Source organism: Podarcis erhardii (assembly GCF_964252035.2).
Source record: "Podarcis erhardii genome assembly, chromosome: 3".
NCBI classification, from domain to species: domain Eukaryota; kingdom Metazoa; phylum Chordata; class Lepidosauria; order Squamata; family Lacertidae; genus Podarcis; species Podarcis erhardii.
The window spans coordinates 89,422,279-89,443,006 of record NC_138507.1 but is presented as its reverse complement, the minus strand read 5'-3'; the positions used below and the strand labels follow the sequence as shown (position 1 = coordinate 89,443,006).

Here is a 20,728-nt window from a genome sequence, read left to right as displayed (position 1 = left end):
TATTCTGCCTTGGGAGAAAGGTGGCTACAAATCTGTGATAATAAATAAAATGCAGCAAATAGTGATTCAGCCTAGTAATGGGTGTCTAACAGTGTGAGAACGATCCCAGAGGTGCAGCAGTAAAAACTGCAAGCACATTTGCAAAGTTAAGTAGGGTCCAGTATGATTGCAAACTAGATGGGGGACTGCATTGCAAGGGGGGGGGGCACTAGATGACCCCCAGAGTCAGTCCCTTCCAGGTCTACAATTCTATGATTCCTATCTGTTTTTACTTGGATCAAGTTTGATGGGGTTATTTCCAAGTAACTATTAATAGGATTGCAGCTGATGTAGGGGTCATTTCACACTTTGCACCCTGGCTGTACCTTAACAGGAAGCTGCAGCCAGTCTCGGCTCTATAATAAGCGTACCTCTGTACTGCATGTATTCCTATACCTTGTAGCTTCATATCTTACCTTTTAAGGGCATGCTTCTGAAATAAAATAAAAAAGTTGTATGCCTACAAAATCTTTATTTTTATGAAAACGACCTAAAATGTTGCCTTGAGTCTGTCCTAACATTTCTTGCTTCCACCAATGCAACATTTTAACTTGTGGGGGGAAAACTGGACTTGGTTTTTCTTGCTTAGACTTTAAAACGGCCTTTCTCAAGCCTTTGGTCCCCAGATGTTGTTGGACTACAACTCCTATCATCCTTACCTAGTAGGACCAGTTGTCAGGGATGATGGGAGTTATAGTCCAACAACATCTGGGGACCGAAAGTTGAGAAAGCCTGGTTTAAACTGTAGATCTGATGCCTGCTGTCATGCAAAACAAAAAGGATTTTAATAGTCATAAATCAGCCTTTGCCACTGTTGTGCCTTCCAGAAGTTGGACTACAACTCCCATAATTCTTTACCATTGGTCCTGTTGGCTGGGGCTAATGGGGATTGCAGTCCAACAACAATTGGAGGGCACTGGGTTGGGAAAGGCTGCTATAAGCTGCAGGTCATGTCCTCAAGCAATAGTATTTGTGATGGCAAATGATGTAAGGTCTTGCTACTGATAACAACAGTGTTTCCTGCAACATCCAGTATTTTGGCATAATACCTACAAACTGGCCAGCTTGTTGACCACAAGTGCCTTCTCTGGAGACAATTTTGTCTACTTCTGAGAAAGACTTGGGGCTCTTCCAGATGCTCAGTTTATTCAGTATTCGTTCTGATTTGCTTACATAAAGCTTAGGCGGAGCTTAGATGGTGTCCGGTTTTATTGAGCGTTTGATTTGTTTACAAAGTGTTTATATGTTTTCTCATTGATCATTTGTTCACCCCACACCTCCTGGTCATTTCACAGTCACTTTCCGAACCACAAAAAGTTGATTTCTTTTGTTAAGTGTATTTTCTGTGCTAGGTTGACAGAGTGCTTTAATCCACTTCCATTGCACAAAACTATATTTCTGTGATGTACCTGAATCTTTCCTGCAGACTAGTGACAGTCTGGTGAAGGCACCCTTAGAAACAATGAAGAAGAAGATGAAGTCAAGGAGCTGGCATCTTGCAGCTGAAGGACAGCTTGTTTGGAAATCATTGCTGCCTTCAAACTGTCACCATTTTGCAAAGAGATTCAAGCTCGTACCAGAACTTTTTGCACGGCTGAAGTGCTTTGGTTCAACAAATCCACTTAGAAAAACACATACCATTTTTTTGCCAGTTTGGAAAGTGACAGGGAAATGCCCCTAAAGGTGTGGGATGAACAAATGATCAATGGGCAGGTGTATGAACAATGCTCATTGTCACATAATGTCCTCATAAACAAATCAGAATGGATGCTCAATAAAGACCAGACATAGTCTAGCCACCCTGTAAGCTTTCTGTAACCAAGAGGGTGAAGAATGCTGAGTAAACAGGTTATCTGGAGGAGTAAGAGTCTGGAAGCACCTTTAGGGTACAGAGTGACAAATAAGTTGGTTTCAGTTTCTCTCTATCCTTTTTCCAGTCTTAACTTCGGTTCTCAACATTTTGACAACACTTTGCCATTTTTCTTTAAAAAGTCCCTATGAATGAGTGTGAATTTCTCCTAATCTGCACGTTTGTGATGTTCTTTTGCTGGACACACACATTTTTGCAAAATTGTTTCCCCTAATAGAATGCATTTTTGCATGTTACATTCACTCATATGTGCATTTTCCATGCACATTTTACCCTGCTATATGCATATTTCAACACATTACATAGCCAAAGACCTCCACTGCAAAATTTAAAGAAGTGCAAATTTCAAAGGCCAGCTGTATTTCACTTGGTGTATTGCTTTCTGCTGCTCCAGAGGGTAGGACCTGATCCGATAGATTCAAATTACAGCCGTACCTTGGAAGCTGAACGGAATGCATTCCGGAAGTCCGTTCAACTTCCAAAATGTTCGGAAACCAAGGCACAGCTTCCAATTGGCTGCAGGAAGCTCCTGCAGCCAATCAGAAGCCGTGGAACCCACATCACATGTTAGGCTTTCGAAGAACGTCCGCAAACTGGAACACTCACTTCCGGGTTTATATCATTCGGGAGCCAAAACATTTGACTCGCAAGGTGTTCGACTTCCAAGGTACGACTGTACAATAAATGAGATTCCAACTCAACAATGGGAATAAATTTCTGATAGCAAGAGCTGTTTGACAGTGGAATAGACTGCTTTGGAGGTTGCTGGACTCTACTTCACTGGAGGTTTTAAACAGAGGTTGTGTGGCTATCTGTCAGGGATTCTTTAGCAGTGATTCCCACATTGCAGTGGGTTGTACTAGATGCCCACTGGAACCCCTTCCAACTCTACAATTATATGAATTTATTCCTCATCCCTCTCCTTATGGACAATGGAACAGAAGGAGAGATCGTGGAGCATGCATCCTGCTACCAAAGGGCAAGGAGAAATTATTAAGTGGCTCAAGCTAGAGAGAAGAATAAATCAGAACGAGAATCCAGGCAAGGCCTCATTGCATCAACTCTTTCCCCCGAAGGCTGCTTAATAGCCTTTCCTCCTTATTGCCATTTATACTACTGTTTGTAAACACCTGTTTTTCTGTTGCTACTTGTAGGGGCTTGGAGAGACAAGGCTCCTGGTGGTTTTTAGGGGTCACGGAGTCCAAATGCTGCCTTCATATTGGCATGCTTGATGGTTAATAACTGCGTGCAACAGTCAACTTTGGCATGGACAGGTATCGGCATAGTCCTCCTGGCTCCTGGGGGCCGAGCGTTGGTTTTATGGACAAGGCAGTCTCTGCGCACGCAAAGGAAGGTTCTGGAACTCGGAGGCAGCTCAGCTGGCATAGGGAAAAGTGCCGCTGCTGCCCATTCCACCCACCCATCCCAGTTCTCAGACTTAGATCACTCCCTGTGTAATGATTGCCAAGACAAAGGACGTGCTGTTTGTGCGTGGCCTGGTGCCAGAGAAATATTGACATCATATCATTTCTTTGCTCACGCACTCGCCAAGTCCCGACGTGCTCAAAGAATCAAACCATTTTGTGGGGCTCTATCTCTCCCCTGAGTTTGGTTAGGCACAAGCCACAGCTCAGACAGGAGGGCGGGGTGTGTGTGTGTGATGGGGTGAAGCAGATGTTGTTCATGTTGAGCTGAAAACAAGCTTGAAGGAACTGTACTAGTAGGCAACGTATTTTTCTGATACAAGTAGGTAGCCGTGTTGGTCTGCCATAGTCAAAACAAAATAAAAAAATTCCTTCCAGTAGCACCTTAAAGACCAACTAAGTTAGTTCTTGGTATGAGCTTTTGTGTGCATGCACACTTCTTCAGATACAGTGTATCTGAAGAAGTGTGCATGCACACGAAAGCTCATACCAAGAACTAACTTAGTTGGTCTTTAAGGTGCTACTGGAAGGAATTTTTTTATTTTGTATTTTTCTGAGTTTGTCTTGCAAGAAGCTTTTGAAAAACCAGCACTTTGGAATTCGACTCCTTAAGTATTTAGGCTGCCAACCTGTGCTTGCTTGCTTGGAAGAAAGGCACTGAAAGGCTTCAGAATAAAAATGAACAGGATCAGGCCGCAAATGAAATTCTGCTAATCCCAGTTCCCTAATGAGTGTGTTGCTGTTGTATGATGTATTGTTGTATGATGCATTGCTGATGTATGATAAGAATACATTTGTTGCACTTAACTTTTGTTTTTCATTTCTTGGGCACACACCTGAAATGTGTAAAGATGTCCTAAGCTTAACGGTGAAAATGCAGGGAATGCTTGGCCAGTACTCCATCATGTTACAGTAGTCTTCTGTACCAGCCTGTTCCTCACTACCTTTCGCAACGGGATGATAGCTAATGCTCATAAATTGATTTGCAGCAGCCAACACAATCATACCTGATGCTTGGATAAATGGTACTGGCAGCATCCCAAGTCTGCGGAATGCCAAACTCTGGAGCCCACCCACTTTGAAGTTCCTCTTTCCCAAGAATGGACATGAACATTCATTACAGCCGGGATGTGGAACTTCTCACCCTCCACTTGCAGTTGGACTACAACTCCCATCATCTCTGGCCCATTGGCCATGCTGGAGGGGAGTGATGGCTGTTGTAGTCAGTTTCTGGAAGAACACAGGCTCTGCCAATTTCTTTAAGTGGCAGTTACCTAAAACTCAGCTTCTCCTGGTCTTCTATATGAGCAAGATTCCTCTAGGGTTGCCATATGTCCTCTTTTTCCAGGACACGTCCTCTTTTTCATGGGAAGAGTCGTCATAGCGATCCATAGTTAAAAGTAGAAGTCGGCATTTCTGATCATTTCTGGAGAAGCGTGGTGCAAAGTTGAGGGAGGGTGAGGCTGTTTTGCATGCACAGGATTCTCTCGGCCACTCTGATTTCTGTCGGTGATGATATAACTTTACACTGCCGGGTTTAAATCAGTCTGTGCCCTGCAAAGGGAGAAAGCGGTGTGTTGCGGCTCCTTTAAAGCGAGAAGCCCGTAGCTGTGGTCAGATTCACTACTGCTGGGAAATGAATCTCTGGAAACCGCATTTTTCTCAAGAGTGCCTTGCGGGCTGGTTACTAAATTTGGTTACTGGGCTTAAATAATGCAGCATGGCAGGGCCCAGTGGGTTTGAACATTGTCACATCCAGATAATCTTCTTGGTGGCTGAGATCTCTCTCTCTCTCCCTCTCTTCAGCCTCCACGCAAGGCCTTGAATCTGACAAGGGACATCATCTTAAATAATCGGCACTAGCAGAGATGAGTCCGAGCTGCAAAGTTCTGTTTGCTTCGGAGAGAGACCTCTAATTTCGACAGTGCCTTTCAGTGCGCTGTCTCGTGCAGCACTGCCTCCCCGCAGCACACACAAATAGATGCAATGAAGGAGACACACCACGGAAGATATAAATGCGACATTGCTCCCATGAAAGTCTTCCCCACACAGAGAGTCCTTTTCTTCCTGCTCCTTGTCTGCTGTTGCTGAAGTACACACGAATCCAAGAGGAAGGGAGGGCAAAGGACCCACAGTCCTGGTCTGGAAATATAGAAAGTATAGGAGCAGAAACCCCTGCCTTGGAGTGATATTTGGGGTGATTTTGTGCTCCAGACCTCACCACAGTCTTATGCACCAGAGCATCCATATCTGGCTAGCTCAGTAGTGTGGATAAACCCTGAGTATGACTGACTATTGTTCCAAATATTCGCTTTGGTCTCCTCCAGATGATCTCCTTATTCAGCATTCAGTTTATTCAGCATTCATTCTGATTTGCATACAGGGTGTTTACAGAGTGGCTGGGGAAACCCAGCCAGATGGGCGGGGTGTAAATAATAAATTATTATCTTTATTATTATTACACATATGCCTGCTCATCTTTCATTTGTCTCACATGTTTCTATGCATTTCTCCTCACTTTCCTAACGGCAAAAAGTCAGTTTATTTTCTAAATAAGATTTGCTGTGCTAGGGTGACAGAGCAGTTTAATTGCACAAACCTAAATTTCCAGGATGTACTTAACTGCTACCCACAAAATAGAGACAGTTTGGAGGCAGCCTTATGTACTGGCTATGCTTGCAAAACAATTGGGGTGTTGTGTTGGGTGAGCTTTGCTTTTAAAAAGGGAGGTATGTGACTGTCCTGTGTGGGTGACTGGGTTCATTATGAGATAGGAGAAATAAGGAATAAAATGAAATATTGAAAATAATGAACTGCCCCATGACAAATGCCCTTAAAATATTCTTTTTGTAATTTCATCTTGAATGGATCTTCTGAACGTTGATCTGAATCTCGCCCTTCCACACCTGAAATTGCCGCCCCCCCCCCCCCGGCTGCAAACCTCTGTTTGTCTGTCCACTTTGTGTGTATTCAAGTGTGCCATCAAATGACAGATCAGACCAAGGAGACAAGATGTGCTTCACAGCTTGACTCCCACTGAGACATTCCTTAATGTGATACTAAGGTCACTTTCAGATGACTTATTGAGCATTCATTCTGATTTGTTTGTGGAAAAGTTAGACCACTTGTGTTAAGCAGGTGTTGTCCTGCACTGCCCAGAGCATTTCCTCATCACTTTTCTTACTGCAGGAAGTCTGAACTTCTGGGGAAGCAGCTTTGTTGTGCAAGACTTCTGAAGTAACTGGTGTCATGGGTTTCTTTGCCAGGGGTTCCTGGAACAAACTCTTTCTGTCCTTTAGAGTGTGTTGTAAAAAAAAGAAAGAAGTAAAGGTAAAGGACCCCTGGACGGTAAAGTCCTGTCAAAGGTGACTATGGGGTTGCGGTGCTCATCTCGCTTTCAGGCCGAGGGAGCCAGCGTTTGTGTGGTGTAGTGCTTAGAGTACTGAGCTGTAGACCTGGGAAACCACGGTTCAAATCCCTACTCTGCCACTAAGTTGACTGGGTGACCTTGGGCTAACCTACCTCACAGGGTTGTTGTGGGGTTGAAATGAGGTGAGGAAGAACCATGTACACCCCCTTGAGCTCCTTGGAGACTTCCTTTGCCTGGGATCCCAAAGTACTACGGCAGGATTTGCTGTGGGCTCAAGTCTTACCAACTCAGAATACACACAGTTTCTTACATCTAGCACCCACCCACCCAAGCCCAAATAATTAAGTGTCACCATTACAATGGTACCTCGAGTTACAAACGCCTCAGGTTACAAACTCTGCTAACCTGAAGAGTTACTTCGAGTTGAGAACTTTGCCCCAGGATGAGAACGGAAATTGTGTGCCGGTGGCACAGCGGCAGCAAGAGGCCCCGTTAGCAAAAGCACGCCTCTAGTTACAAACAGTTTCAGATTAAGAACGGACTTCCGGAACGAATTAAGTTTGTAACTAGAGGTACCACTGTATCCTTAACTTGCAGCTGCTTTTTGTCCTTTTCCTCGCTTTGCACAAATGCAACCGTCAAGCTGTCTATGGTGGAAAACAAAGACAGGTTTTAAAAATCTCCAAAGAAAAATGTTGGACAAACTCATTCCTCCTCAATGATTTTCAGAGAGAAGCTAAAGTGGGGGGTGGAGATGGGGGGGGGGGTTGTTGAAAACTGTTAGCCATAAATTGATTGGGATGCAATCATCTTCTACAGATTGGATATGAAGACATGCTCAGAGCTGTAATGTTATAATTTTATTCCATAATCAATCTCTTTCTGCACCAAAGGTTCCTCGGGTGCTTCCACCGACTCTCCCTTTAAATCAGGTAACACTTGGCAGGAGATTGAATTGACAACGTCTCCTATAAGCAGCAGTTTGCACAGCAGGGTACCATTGCGGTGGCTCTTCGGCTTGGTTAGCTCGGAGATCAACACTTGTCAGAACCCCACCAGCCTCTCCACCCTCTCTCCGCTTCCATTGTCCTAAAGCAAGGACCGATAAAGCAATATTACTCCTTTCCCTTTCTATATAGATGTAAGCTCACCCTTTGCTCAACAGACAATGGCTCACCAGATTCAGTATGCCACATTTTAAAAACCTCTTGTTCCCCGAGATCAGCCCTACAAGAGGTCATTGCGCTAAGGGAGGGCTGTTTTACTGCTCAGTCTGATGCATGTTGACTCGGAAGTATGTCCCCTTGAGGCCAATGGAGCTGACTCCAAAGTCAGCACACACAGGGCAGGGCCCTAGCCCAGTACTAGAGCATCTGCTTGGCATGAGGAAGGTCCCAGCTTCAGTCCCCATCTGGTGTCTCCAGGTAGGGCTGGGAAAGACTCTGCCCCGAAAGAGAGACACTGCCAGTTAGTGTTGTAGACAGTACTGACAATCTTCCACAAGATACACTGAGTGGCTCTGGCTATAAGGATTTAAAAGGCCTGGATGAACAGAAAGGTGTCAAAGACCACAGAGATGGCACCAAGCCAGCCTCCTAGGGAAGGCTGTTCCCAACTGGGGTGCCACTACTGAAAAGGCCCTCTCCCTAGCGGTGACCCGCCTCCATTTGGTGCAGGCACTGAAGCAGGTCCTCTGGAAAGGATCTTAAGTTCCAGGTAAGTGAATATAGAGGTAAACAGTATTTCAGGCCACTTGGTCCCAAGCCATTTAGATCTTTAAGGGCTTAACCCAGCATTTGGGACCAGAAGTAACATGGAGCCAGCGCAACTGACAAAACACAGGCACCATATGATCAAGCTGCCCAGGTTAATAACCTCGCAGCCCTGTTCTGGATCAATGGTAGCTTCTGGGTCTTTTTTAATGGCAACACATTTTTCAATACGTACTCTTAAATCAGGTGTGGAGAATTTTGGCCCTCCAGATGTTGCTGAACTACAACTCCCATCCTCCCTGGCTATTGGCATGCTTGCTAGGGCTCATGGGAGTTGCAGTTCAGCAACATCGGGGGGGGGGGGAGAGAAATCCCCTTTCCCGCTCTAAATGGTTACCAGAGCATGGGTACATGCACCCAAGCAATCACCTCGCAGGTAAGCTCACGTGTGGCGTATCAGTTGATAAGCTGACAGGGTGAACCCAGAAAAGGTTAGGAATAATCCCAGAGGAGGCAATGACTCAGTAGCAGAGCATATGTTTGAAAGGCCAAGTTCAATCTCTGACGTTGCCAGTAAAAGCCTTTTGGGTGGAAGGGCTAGGAAAAGAACATTACCTGGGGAGATCTGCTGCCAGTCAGGATAGATAGCAGCGAGTTAGCTAAATGCCCCCCCAAAAAACATCTTTTTTATTGTACATTCCTGATGATTTCCTCATGAGGGTATCAGGGGCAGTTATATGGGGTCTTACTTTTGGTAACTGTTTGTGCCTTCCAGTGTTTCGGAGCAGAAACATTCCCCTGTAACTTTCTGCACCATGAACGTCCCAGTTTATTTTTCAACCTGCTTTCGTTGTGCTGCAGCAGAAGAGTGCCTCTCCAGAAGGTAACACTGGGGAGGCATTGCAGAACAACTAATAAAATAGAACGATGTGCGGACAGTCCAGTATCAATCCACAACTATTGCACTATCAATGACTTTTTGCATGAAACACCTACGAAAAGCCAAACATAAAACCCAGTCTGGATAGCCCAGTGTAGGCTGGTTTATTAGGGCAAATGGAGCATTGCCACCTCAGCCGCAGTTTGCTCTCAGCCAGCCCCAACCTGCCTGCCTTCTTTTTTTACGGGCAACCAGTTCAGGGGGTGGCACTGCTTGTCAACATCCTCTTCCTTGGTGTCAGTTTTGCCCTCATAGAACTCAGCAGGGGGCTGGCTGGGGGACAGAATTGCTTGACTGTGCCTGTTATTGGCTCTGGTTCCACCTAGTGGTGGTCCTCCTACCTTTTGCTATGCCTTCTCCCAATTCACACCAGCCACCACTTGGGGGGGGGGGGGAGGTGATCCTCAGTAAAAGGAAGCTCTGTAGCTTCTTTTAAGCTTCATGGAGAGAACTCAGGCAGCTATGCTTTTGGATAATTCAAGTCTTTTCTAGTTAATGTTTAATATGAGCTGAACATTTAAAAAATAAACCAGGGTGCATTGAAAGATGCGGAAAGAACTTTGACCTCGTAGGGCAGGAGTGGCTCACCTGTGTCTCCCTCTCACCCAATGTTGCTGGAATTGCAACTCCCATCATCCCTGACTAGGGGCCATGCTGGCCAGGGCTGATGGGATTTGAAGTCCAGTCACAGTTCGGAGGCCACAGGTGAGCCAACCCTGCTGCAAATAGGTATTTTAGGATCATAGAGTTGGAAGGAACCTCAAACGCCTTCTAGTTCAACCCTGTCCTTGCAGGAAGTTCACTGCTACAGCATCTCCAACATGCAGTCATCTAGCCTCTGCTTACACAACTGCAACAGGGGAGAGTCTAACACCTTCTGAGGCAGACTGCTCCGCTCTTGCTTCCACCTCTGCAACAGGTAACATCACCTTGCAGAAATAATAATAATAATAATAATAATAATAATAATAATAATAATTTTTATTTATATCCCGCCCTCCCCAGCCGAAGCCGGGATCAGGGCGGCTAACAACAATAAAACAGTACAACACAACACAACACTCTAAAACCATTCCTTATAAAATTAATTCAAATTAAACCACTGGCAACCATTCGGCCAGAGCTCCGCGAAGATTGCCGAAAGAGGGAGTCAGGCTGCGCCCTAACCAAAGGCCTGGTGGAACAGCTCTGTCTTGCAGGCCCTGCAGAAAGATGTCAAGTCCCGCAGGGCCCTAGTCTCTTGTGACAGAGCGTTCCACCAGATCGGAACCACAGCTGAAAAAGCCCTGGCTCTAGTTGAGGCCAGCCTAACCTCTCTGTGGCCTGGGACCTTCAAGATGTTTTTATTTGAAGACCGTAAGTTTCTCTGTGGGACATACCAGGAGAGGCGGTCCCGTAGGTACGAGGGTCCTAGGCCGTATAGGGCTTTAAAGCTTAAAACCAGCACCTTAAACCTGATCCTGTACTCCACCGGGAGCCAGTGCAGCTGGTATAGCACCGGGTGAATGTGATCTCGCGGAGAGGACCCCGTAAGGAGTCTCACCGCGGCATTCTGCACCCGCTGGAGTTTCTGGGTCAGTCTCAAGGGCAGCCCCACATAGAGCGAGTTACAATAATCCAGTCTGGAGGTGACCGTCACGTGGATCACAGTGGCTAGGTCAGGGCAAGAGAGGTAAGGAGCCAACTGCTTAGCTTGGCGGAGATGGAAAAATGCCGCCTTTGTTATAGCTGCAATCTGCGCCTCTATGGAAAGGGAGGTGTCGAAGATTACACCCAAACTCTTAACGGACGGTGCTGGCACTAATTGCACCCCCGCAAGAGATGGGAGTTGCCCCCCCCCATCCCATATCGTCTTGTCCCAGCCACAGGACCTCTGTCTTCGAAGGATTTAGCTTCACCCGGCTCCCACGTAACCATCCAGCCACAGCTTCCAAACATCTGGTCAGTGTGTCTGGGGCCGAGTTAGGATGGCCATCCATCAACAGATAGAGTTGGGTGTCATCGGCATACTGATGGCAACCCAGCCCAAAACTCCGAACAAGCTGGGCGAGGGGGCGCATAAAGATGTTGAAAAGCATTGGGGAGAGTATCACACTCTCATCAGTTCTGAATGCCCTCCATAACCTCTTCAGCTCCTTTTCTCTTGTAACACATCTACTGGCCGCACATCAGCAAGCATTAATGCTCCTTTGCTGCCCTCTGGTGACAATTATGCATTTCATAAATTAGGAGTGAGTGTGAAGGTCTTATGCTGCCCCTTGCCGTTCAGCCCTTCTCATAACAGAAACTCAAACTATACCACAGGCGGCTTATGTTTGGGTTGCCTTTCCATGTTTGCAATTTACCTGGCTGGAGAGCTTTCCAGCATAAAAACATATGCATTTTGCTCCTGCAGTTTCCTTCTCTTGCAGGTCCTTCAGCTATGGCCTACACTTTTAGAGGAGGTATTCCAGAGGGCAGAAGGCAGGGAGACCAAGGGTAGATGCCACCTGAGCCAATGACAGGCAGAACCACCTCCTTCTGCTTCTGTCCCGACCCTCCTCCTCCCTGCTGTGTTCTACAAAACTGAAACTACAGAGGAGGAAGCTGTCAGTCGGTGCTGCCACCCCTTGGAGTTGTAATTAAGAAGCCAAGAAGCCAGAGCTGGAGCAGCTTCCACTTATAGTTGCCAGCATTGTTTTGGCAAAATATGGGGTGGGGGTGGGGGGCTGCAGTGGTAGATATTTTTCACCTGGTGCAGACAAAGCAATACATTACAATCTATTTCAGCCTAACAGGGTGGCCCCTCTGGAATTTGCCACACACACATACACGTGAATTTGTACATCTGTATGTGCTTTGCTACACAGAGGTTAAATAAATGACATTTCATGCACCCTTTCTCATATATGCATGTGTATAGCAATGAATGCAGGCCAGGGCAAATAAGTAAATAAATGGGGAAGGGCATATTCTGATGAGGGAACGAGCTTTGTTAAATTTCTGAAAGAGAGAGAAAATATTAGGTGGAGAGCAATCCTTGTGGAGAGCTATTTCACCCCATACCCTCCTCTTTCAAATGTCATGCAGATGACTTTGTTTAGAAATGGGGCTTCTGGGCTACGCTGACACAAAGTGGCTTGCTTCTAGAGCCTCAGAGCCTGTTGCTCTCTGAAGGATGGGGCCCAGAGCTCACAGGCTGCAGCTCTGCAGATGGCTGCCTTAATTCAGCCAAAACTGCAGAGAACTAGAGGCAACAACACGAAAGCCTTGCCGTGGTTTGGTCCTCCTTAGGGACAGGATGAGGAAAGGATCCCCTACTTGGCTGAGAGAAAGAGTACGCAGCAGAATACAGAAATATGGGACAAACTGTGTCCTGCAATGAATCAATACAGGGTGTAGCATTTTACACTGAAATACAGGACGATCCTGTATTATAGAGGATGGGTTGCAACACTACCTCCATAGCTGCCGGGAACAGGAAGAGCCCAGGTTCCCCCCTTTCCTTTCTAATGTTGTCACACGGGAGAGGAAGAGAGTTGTTGTGGACCTGGGCCAATGCAGTGGCGTAGCGTGGGTTGTCAGCACCCGGGGCAAGGCAAGTAATTTGCGCCCCCTAACCCGTGGATTTGCGCCCCCTAACCCGTGGATTTGCCCTAACCCCAGATGTTGCGCCCGGTGCGGCCGGCCCCCCCTGCACCCCCCACGCTACGCCACTGGGCCAATGGATGACAATTACAAGAAAGGAGATTCTGACTAAAAATTAGGAGGAATTTTCTGACAGTGAGAGCTGTTCGACTGTGGAATGAGCTGCCTTGGAAGGTGGTTGACTCTCCTCAATGGAGGTTTCTAAACAGAGGTTGGGTGGCCCTCTGTCAGAGATTCTTCAGCTATGATTCCTGTAGATGACTCCTAGGGTCCCTACAATTCTATGATTCTAATAATAAACAAGCATGCAAATAAATCACTGCTGAGGTGCACCTACCATTGTGAGGCCTGAGGAGATTGTGGTGATGCATCCCCAGTGGTTGCCATTGGCTACGGACTACCTGTGACATCACAAATGCACATGGCAACTGGGTGGGTATAAAAGTGAGCCCTTTCCTCTTTCGCAACAGACCACAGTGGGCAAAAGCTGGGACAGGAAGTATTGCTCACTCTGCCACTTGGAGAAGGGGAATCAGCAGACGGACAGAAGCAATCGTCTGGCTGTGGGATGCTGTGGAACGATAATAAGGCAAGTTCACTTGCTGAGCAGAGTTGTGGCTTGAAGGTGGCTGGCATCCATGGTCAGAAACTGGCTCACGTCTAGTGATGGACCTAACTGAACCTGGAAGATGTTAGTGGGTGGAAGCCAATGGGTTCTCATTCAGATATCAGTGAAATGCCATGAGGCTGAAGCAGGTGGACGTTTGTAGATTTACGCTCGTTGAAATTCACCATCAGAAGCCAGTTGACAAAAGCCAGTGGATATTTGTGGGTTGAAGTTGGGGCACAAATAGGTAACAGTACATATGAAAGTTGAACTGTTAATATTTTTTAATAATAAGCAACTCACTGCTGTGGTGCCCCCACAACCGTCAGGTCTAGGAAGGTTGCGCTGTTGCCATTAGCTACAAACTGCCTCTGATGTCACAAAAGGTCATGGTGGCTGAAGGGAAAGAGGCAGTTATTAGTGGGAGGGGGAGAGAGGGAAGAGCCCCAGGAGAAGGAGACTAAGGCAAAGGTGCCCAAGGGGTGGCACTCTCTGTCGGTTTCCTCCTCCTTGGTCTCAGTGTGGCCTTTGTAGCAGGGAGGAGGATGGGGACAAAACAAGTTTTTTAAAAATTGAAGGTGGTTTTATTTTTATTGTTTTTGCATCAACCACTTAGAGATTTTTTTTACTATTATGAATAATACTACTACAACCCCATGCTTCTTCTCTTGAACATAAACAGGATGATTAACAGTTAAATTCAGGCCCAAATTCACCCTCCACCCTAACTGCTGCTTCACTTTTTTGAAAAGCTTTTGGGCCAAACACATCTCTAGTTTCTGCCCTGTCTTAATTATCTGAAACGTTTATTCTTTTATTTTGTGTGTTACACAGACACAGCTGAATTCATATTTTATGTGGGGGTTTTTGCTCACAACGGGTTCCGATTTTGATGCTTGGAACAATGTTCACTGACAATGTAATGAATGGATGATGCCGCTAGATGGTGCTTGAGCCCTCTGGCATGGAGAAATTTTCCCCTCATCACTTTTTTAAATGTATGTTGTTGTCTTGTTCTTCCTAAAGGCAGAGGATAAGGATTAGTCAAAAAAGAGGGAAAGAACCCTCAGCACAACAGCTGGGAGTTGATTTGAATTTTACTTTCCCTCTCAAATGAAAATGCTTGCATATATTCATATACATCAACAGATGTTCTTACCCTTTTTGTCCTTAAAATGGCAACAAAGAATGCCGCTTCCCTGAGGAGTGAAACTTTCTAGACCAGAAGATGCTTGTTCAATTTCACAATTCCTTTGTTTCCCTTGGGAGTGGGAGGGGAAATCAATTAGGAATGATGAAATGGAATGAACTGACCATGGGTGGCTATAGCATTGTATCCCTTCAAACACTGTTAGAGTCCATCAGACTCCCATCAGACCCAGCCAGCATGGCCGATGGCCAGGGATGATTGGGAGCTCGAGTCCAACAACATCTGGAGGAGATGTCCCCAGAGCAGACTTTCCTTCTTCCATGAGAGCTCTTCTCTTCCCACCCACCCTCCATTAGGCTTGCATGACGATCAAGTTCTTTGTGATGCATGGATATAGTTCAACTGAAGAAGCTGCACTTTTTGAACCACCACCTCCTGATACACATCTGTTACGAGGCTAGGAGGCTTCTTGTTGTGGCACGGTGATTGGCTTAGTTAGAAGTGCCAGGGATTGGATCTTAAGTGTTAGTAGCTGGATTTTAAATGCCCTTCTCTGTTCTTTGGCGAGAGGCTTTTTTCCTTCTTCATAAAAAAAATGGCACAAAAATAATCTCTTCTCTCTTCTCTTCTCTGGTGATCACTCATAGCCACAGTGGCGTAGCGTGGGGGGTGCAGGGGGGGCCGGCCGCACCGGGCGCAACATCTGGGGTTAGGGCAAATCCACGGGTTAGGGGGCGCAAATCCACGGGTTAGGGGGCGCAAATCCACGGGTTAGGGGGCGCAAATTACTTGCCTTGCCCCGGGTGCTGACAACCCACGCTACGCCACTGCATAGCCAAGTAAGATTGTCTTCCATAAACACGGTTTTAACAGTGAGTCCATAAGTGACTGTGGAGGCCAATTCTGGATCCACACGTCCTTGCACAGTGCGGTCATAGGTTTCCGGGCAGGAGGTGATCATGATGATGGTTTGCCAAGCATGTCTTCCTCTTAGCACGTTTCTCCCTTTCGTCCTGAGTTCGAGCATCTTCAAAGCCCATGACACCTTTGGTAAAGGCTGTTCTCCAACTGGAGCACTCACAGGTCAGTGTTTCCCAGTTGTCAGTGTTTATACTACATTTTTTTTAGATTTGCCTTGAGAGAGTCTTTAAACCTCTTTTGTTGACCACCAGCAGTGCGCTTTCCATTTTTAAGTTTGGAAACTGTTACACTGTTGATAGCATATGCCTCCATTTTGATTCTTAGTTCACTACAATTTCAAATGTTTATACAGTCAGCTATTTGGTTAAATCTGATTAGCCTTTGGGAACATCTAGTATTGTATATTGAGATATTTGGATGAACTTTACATTGACATGGTCCTACTTGTAAGGCATAAGAAAATCTGAGTATTTAATTTAGGCCTTTGAATTTCTATTTATTGGGGTGTGTGTAGACATCCTGCTCCAGAAGTCTCGGGGTGAGTAATAACAACTAAAAAGCCAATGTAAAATATTTGCTTGAAATGAAATACCAATCCATCTACTAGCTCATGGGAGTGTTTCCAAAAACAGGAGCAGCATGTGAATCTCATAAACAGCCAAGGCCTGAACAACAGTGCCCTTTATTTATTTTCTTACAATTATTTTCTTACAATTATTTCCCACCTTTCATCATGGAATCCAATGTAGAATGGTTCCCAGACAGTTATCCAATCCAGGCACTACCCAGACCCAGGTTAGTATAGCTCCAGCAAGGCAATGGCCTTGTGTGCCTTCAGACCAGATCTGAACAACAGAATGATCTTCATATGCTGCAAGGTTTCCTGGAACAGTTCAGTAGTAAGTGCCTTTGTTCTTCAGCTCAAAGGACCTCAGCTCAGGACCTGCTGGAACTCGACAGATGAACAGCCGTGAGATAATAATTATAGCATGGAGCTGCTCTGCTCTGCACAGAGTGCCCAGCACCCATCAGATAATAACGGTGCTCAGGGAGTATCTGCAAGGTCATTAGCAAATTTCCTTTGGCACTTCTGCCTGGGTTCTTCAAGAGGACACACCACAAGGCTGTGTATGACAAACATTTCTCTGGTGCAACTTCCCTTTTTAAGCCTGCTGTACTTTTGCAATCTGTAAGGGTACAAGTGGAACCCTGTTTCAAGGAAGCAGAATGTACTTGCTCTGTCTTCCTAGTTGCAGCTGGTTCCCTTGGGCATGGCCAGGATTTTTGTTAGGGCGAGCCTTTTTTTGAGAGAGATCGACCCCAAAAGTTGTTGAGCTTTTGGGGGGAGATAATGGGTAAAAATCCCCACCAAAGTGGATATTATGGGGGGCAGGCTTTGGCTAGAGGGGGCAGAACCTCAGTTAATTGGGTATTTTTAATGCTTTCCAATAATTTTCGAGGATTTTCTCCTCCCTTGCTGGTTGCCCCAGTCTCCTGAATAAGCAAACTGAGTGTGGCAATGTTCTCTGATCAGAATGGTAGTCTGTCTCTGCCTTTAAAAGGAGCACGTGCATACATATGTAGTTATGTAGAAATGTACCCATTCTTTCATTTAGTTAAACATGCTTCTTTAGGCGTAGTTCTGGCTTTTTTGGGTGGCGGGGGGAGGGGAAAATCATGCCAAACATAAGTTCAGTTAGATACCATGGCGAGACACCATGCCCAGGGACAACTCTACCAGCAGTGGAGTTCTAAATACACTACTGGGCTAGTCAACATGGTGGCCTCCAGATATTTTGCACTGACAACTCCCACCAGCCCTACCCATTGGCCATGCTAGCTGATGACAGTTGCCATCCAAAACACCCAGAGGGCACCCTGCTAACTATCCCCCCTGCCCTAGAAAATAAGATCTGATGAATGCAGTGGTGCTAACTTCTCAGGAAAGATGCACAGAGTATTGCGGTGCCAGTTTCTAAAAAGCTATCGTCTGTATACTGCCTCACTACAGAACAGCTGATAAAATGTGGACTGGATGAGGTAACTGTTAGGTGGATATGTAGTTGGATGACTGACCCAACCCAAAGAGTGCTCACTAAGGGTTCCCTGTCATCCTGGGGGAAAGTGACAAGTGGGGTGCTTCAGGGTTCGTTCCTGGGCCCATTGTTGTTCATTGGAATTCCTATTTCTTGGGAGACAGTGGAGGAGTGTGCCTTTGGGGGTGAAGTCAAACTGTTGGAAGGCTACAACACCTGCTGTATCTGTAGAGAGTGATATGGGAGAGAGATGTTTTGTTGCAGCTGGGGCAGATAAAGGCGTCTGGGAGGTCATTCCTCCTCTGGTCACTGCTATGGATGTACAACCTGACTGTCTGTCAACGTCTTTATAAATGACTTGGATGAAAGGATTGAAGAGGTGCTCATCACGTGTGCAAATGATACCAAACTGGGAGGGGTAGCTAATGCCGCAGAAGACAGAATCAAGATTCAATGTAACCTTAAACAGATTGGTGAACTGACAATAGGGACAAATGTAAGTTTTTGCACTTAGGCTGGAAGAACAAGCTGCATAAATAAAAGATGTGGGACATCTGGCTTGCCAGTTCTACATGTGAAAAGGATCTAGGTGTTTTAGTAGACCACAAGCTTAACATGAGCCAACAGTGTGAGACAGCAGCAAAAGAAAGCTAATGCTTTTCTAGGCTGCATCAACGGAAGTATAGTGTCCCAATCAAGTGAAGTAATAGTCCTTCTCTATTCTGCCTTGGTCAGGCCACACCTGGAGTTCTGTGTCCAGTTCTGGGCACCACCATTTAAGAATAATATTAACAAGCTGGAATGTTTGCAGAGGAGGGTGACCAAGGGCTCATTCAGCTCACACCTGGAGTACTGTGAAGAGGAGGGCAACCAAGATGATCAAGGGTCTGGAACCCAAGCCCTATGAGGAGCAGTTGAAGGAGCTGGGTATGTTTAGCCTGGAAAAGAGGAGACTGAGAGGAGATATGACAGGCATCTTCAAGTATCTAAAGGGCCATCAGATGGAAGTAAGCTTTTCTCCTGCTCTGGAGGGTAGGACCCAATCCAATGGCTTCAAGTTACAAGAAAAGAGATTCCTACTAATCATCTGGAAGTATTTTCTGATGGTAGGAGCTGTTTGATAGTGGAACAAACTCCCTGGGAAGATGGTGGACTCTCCTTCCTCTGAGGTTTTTAAGTTGAGATTCCTTCATTGCAGGGGTTGGACTAGATGACTCTGGAGGTCTCTTCCAACCCTACAATTCTCTGCTGGAGTGTAGGCCACTGAAGCTAATGCCATAATGAATTTGTTGGTTCTGAAGGTGCCACAAGGCTCTTCACTGTACACACATTCATGGGTGCCATACATATCTCAGCGGCTAACAAAATAGATCAGTTATTGCTAGCAAAGCAAAGCATTTCAGCTTCTGCCTTCACATTGTGCTGGAAATAATGAATCTCTGTTTTGTTAGTCTCCATAATAAATATACAACGTTAGTGCTTCCTACCAGGATCCAGAGCAAACTTTCTGAGGTGCTGAATAAAACTTTTTAAATCCACAGAGCCTAGGACTTGCCGATCAGAAGGTCGGAGGTTCGAATCCCCGCGACGGGGTGAGCTCCCGTTGCTCAGTCCCTGCTCCTGCGAACCTAGCAGTTCGAAAGCACGTCAAAGTGCAAGTAGATAAATAGGTACCACTCCGGCGTGAAGGTAAACGGTGTTTCCGTGCGCTGCTCTGGTTCGCCAGAAGCGACGTAGTCATGCTGGCCACATGACCTGGAAGCTGTACGCTGGCTCTCTTGGCCAATAAAGTGAGATGAGCGCCGCAACCCCAGAGTCGGTCATGACTGGACCTAATGGTCAGGGGTCCCTTTACCCTTTTATGCACATACACACACACACACACATATATATATATGTGCGCGCGCGCACACACACAGTATGCTGCTAGTGATCCCCAGCCCTCATTTCAAGAGCGAGGGTGGGATCCTTTCGGATTTAAGGATCTGCAGCTACCAGGGCTTACTATGGCACCGGGCGCCTCTGGATCTCCAAGCCCGGAGGGAGGGTGCGCGCGCGCGTGAAAGGCGACTTTCCCCTTCTTCCTTTTGGTTTCCCTTTAAATGGAAGCCCCGCCCACTGAAATTGACACAGTCCTCCTCGGCCGGGCCAATGGGCGCCGCGGATGCGTGTTCTGTTTGTTACAAGTTTCACACAGCTCGCAGGCAGCGAGAAGAGAGCGTAGAAGAGGAAAAAGGAGCCGGGCCGGGTGCGCGAGGGAGGAAGAGCGCGTGTGCCCAGGAGGAGCGATGCTGCCCAGGGGCTGCCGGCGACGGGGAAGCGCGTGAGCGGCATGGCACGTTAGACCCGCTGCCATGAGCGGAGCCCCGGGCCTCTGCTGGGAGAGCTCGCTCATCTCTTCCTAAGTTCTTGCTGCTGCTCCCCTTTTGCCTCTCTTGCTAAGCCCCGCTATAGCTGCTCCTTTACCTCGGCTGCCTCTGCAGCCTGCGAAGCAAATGAAAGGATTTGCTGTGTAATATCTATACGTGTTGGAAGAAAAGGAAGGGGGGGGGGGAGAGAAAAAAACCAAAGACTTAGCGTGGCAGTATTTTTTCATCAACAAAACCCAGACCCATCCAGGCTGTTGTCTGGAAGGAAAGGGGCGCAAGATCGAATTTCTCTCTGCAGATCCTGCCCTCTCCAAGCTACAAGTTGGGTGTACCTGAAGTTGCTGAATGCAAGCTATTCTGAGTGCCTCCAAGCGTGGCGGCGGCGGCGGCAGCAGCAGCAGCAGCCGATCTAGATGTGCGTGGGTGCTTAACTCTTTCCCGGCTCTCTGGATTTGTACCATGCTCAAGATCCTCACGAAGAAGCTCAGGAATCAGAGTTTGAATGAGATCCAGCCCTTCCAGTTAAAGGTAAAAAAAAGGGAGCGCGGAGTTGGTTGTATATTCCAAAGCACGTCTCATTTTTTATTTTTGCGTTGAGCTGTACTGATTGCAGAAACTCTATACTGTTCTTGTTAGCATGGCCAGGGCTCGTTTTCTCCCTTT

General features: G+C 46.5%; 1 protein-coding gene and 1 long non-coding RNA gene across 6 annotated transcripts in view; one reads left to right on the top strand and one right to left on the bottom strand.

The window, feature by feature from the left end:
- Nucleotides 1-7,550: 7,550 nt before the first annotated feature.
- LOC309337612 lies at nt 7,551-13,458 on the bottom strand. Its single transcript, XR_014154437.1, has 2 exons — nt 13,320-13,458; nt 7,551-7,792 (listed from the first exon to the last, which is right to left on the bottom strand). It is a non-coding gene; the product is annotated as an uncharacterized lncRNA (long non-coding RNA).
- A 27-nt stretch (nt 13,459-13,485) lies between these two features.
- The window catches only part of LOC309337590 (uncharacterized protein), a 62,950-nt gene continuing 55,707 nt past the window's right edge, over nt 13,486-20,728 (top strand). Inside the window, exon 1 of one of the 5 annotated variants that reach the window (XM_081854221.1) lies at nt 13,486-13,571. In XM_081854221.1, the coding sequence (XP_081710347.1) occupies nt 13,551-13,571 (21 nt within the window). In that variant the 5' untranslated portion in view covers nt 13,486-13,550. Of the gene's footprint in view, nt 13,572-19,904; nt 20,594-20,728 lie in introns of those variants that run through there. The other 4 variants (XM_081854219.1, XM_081854218.1, XM_081854220.1 and 1 more) reach the window with 4 other exon arrangements.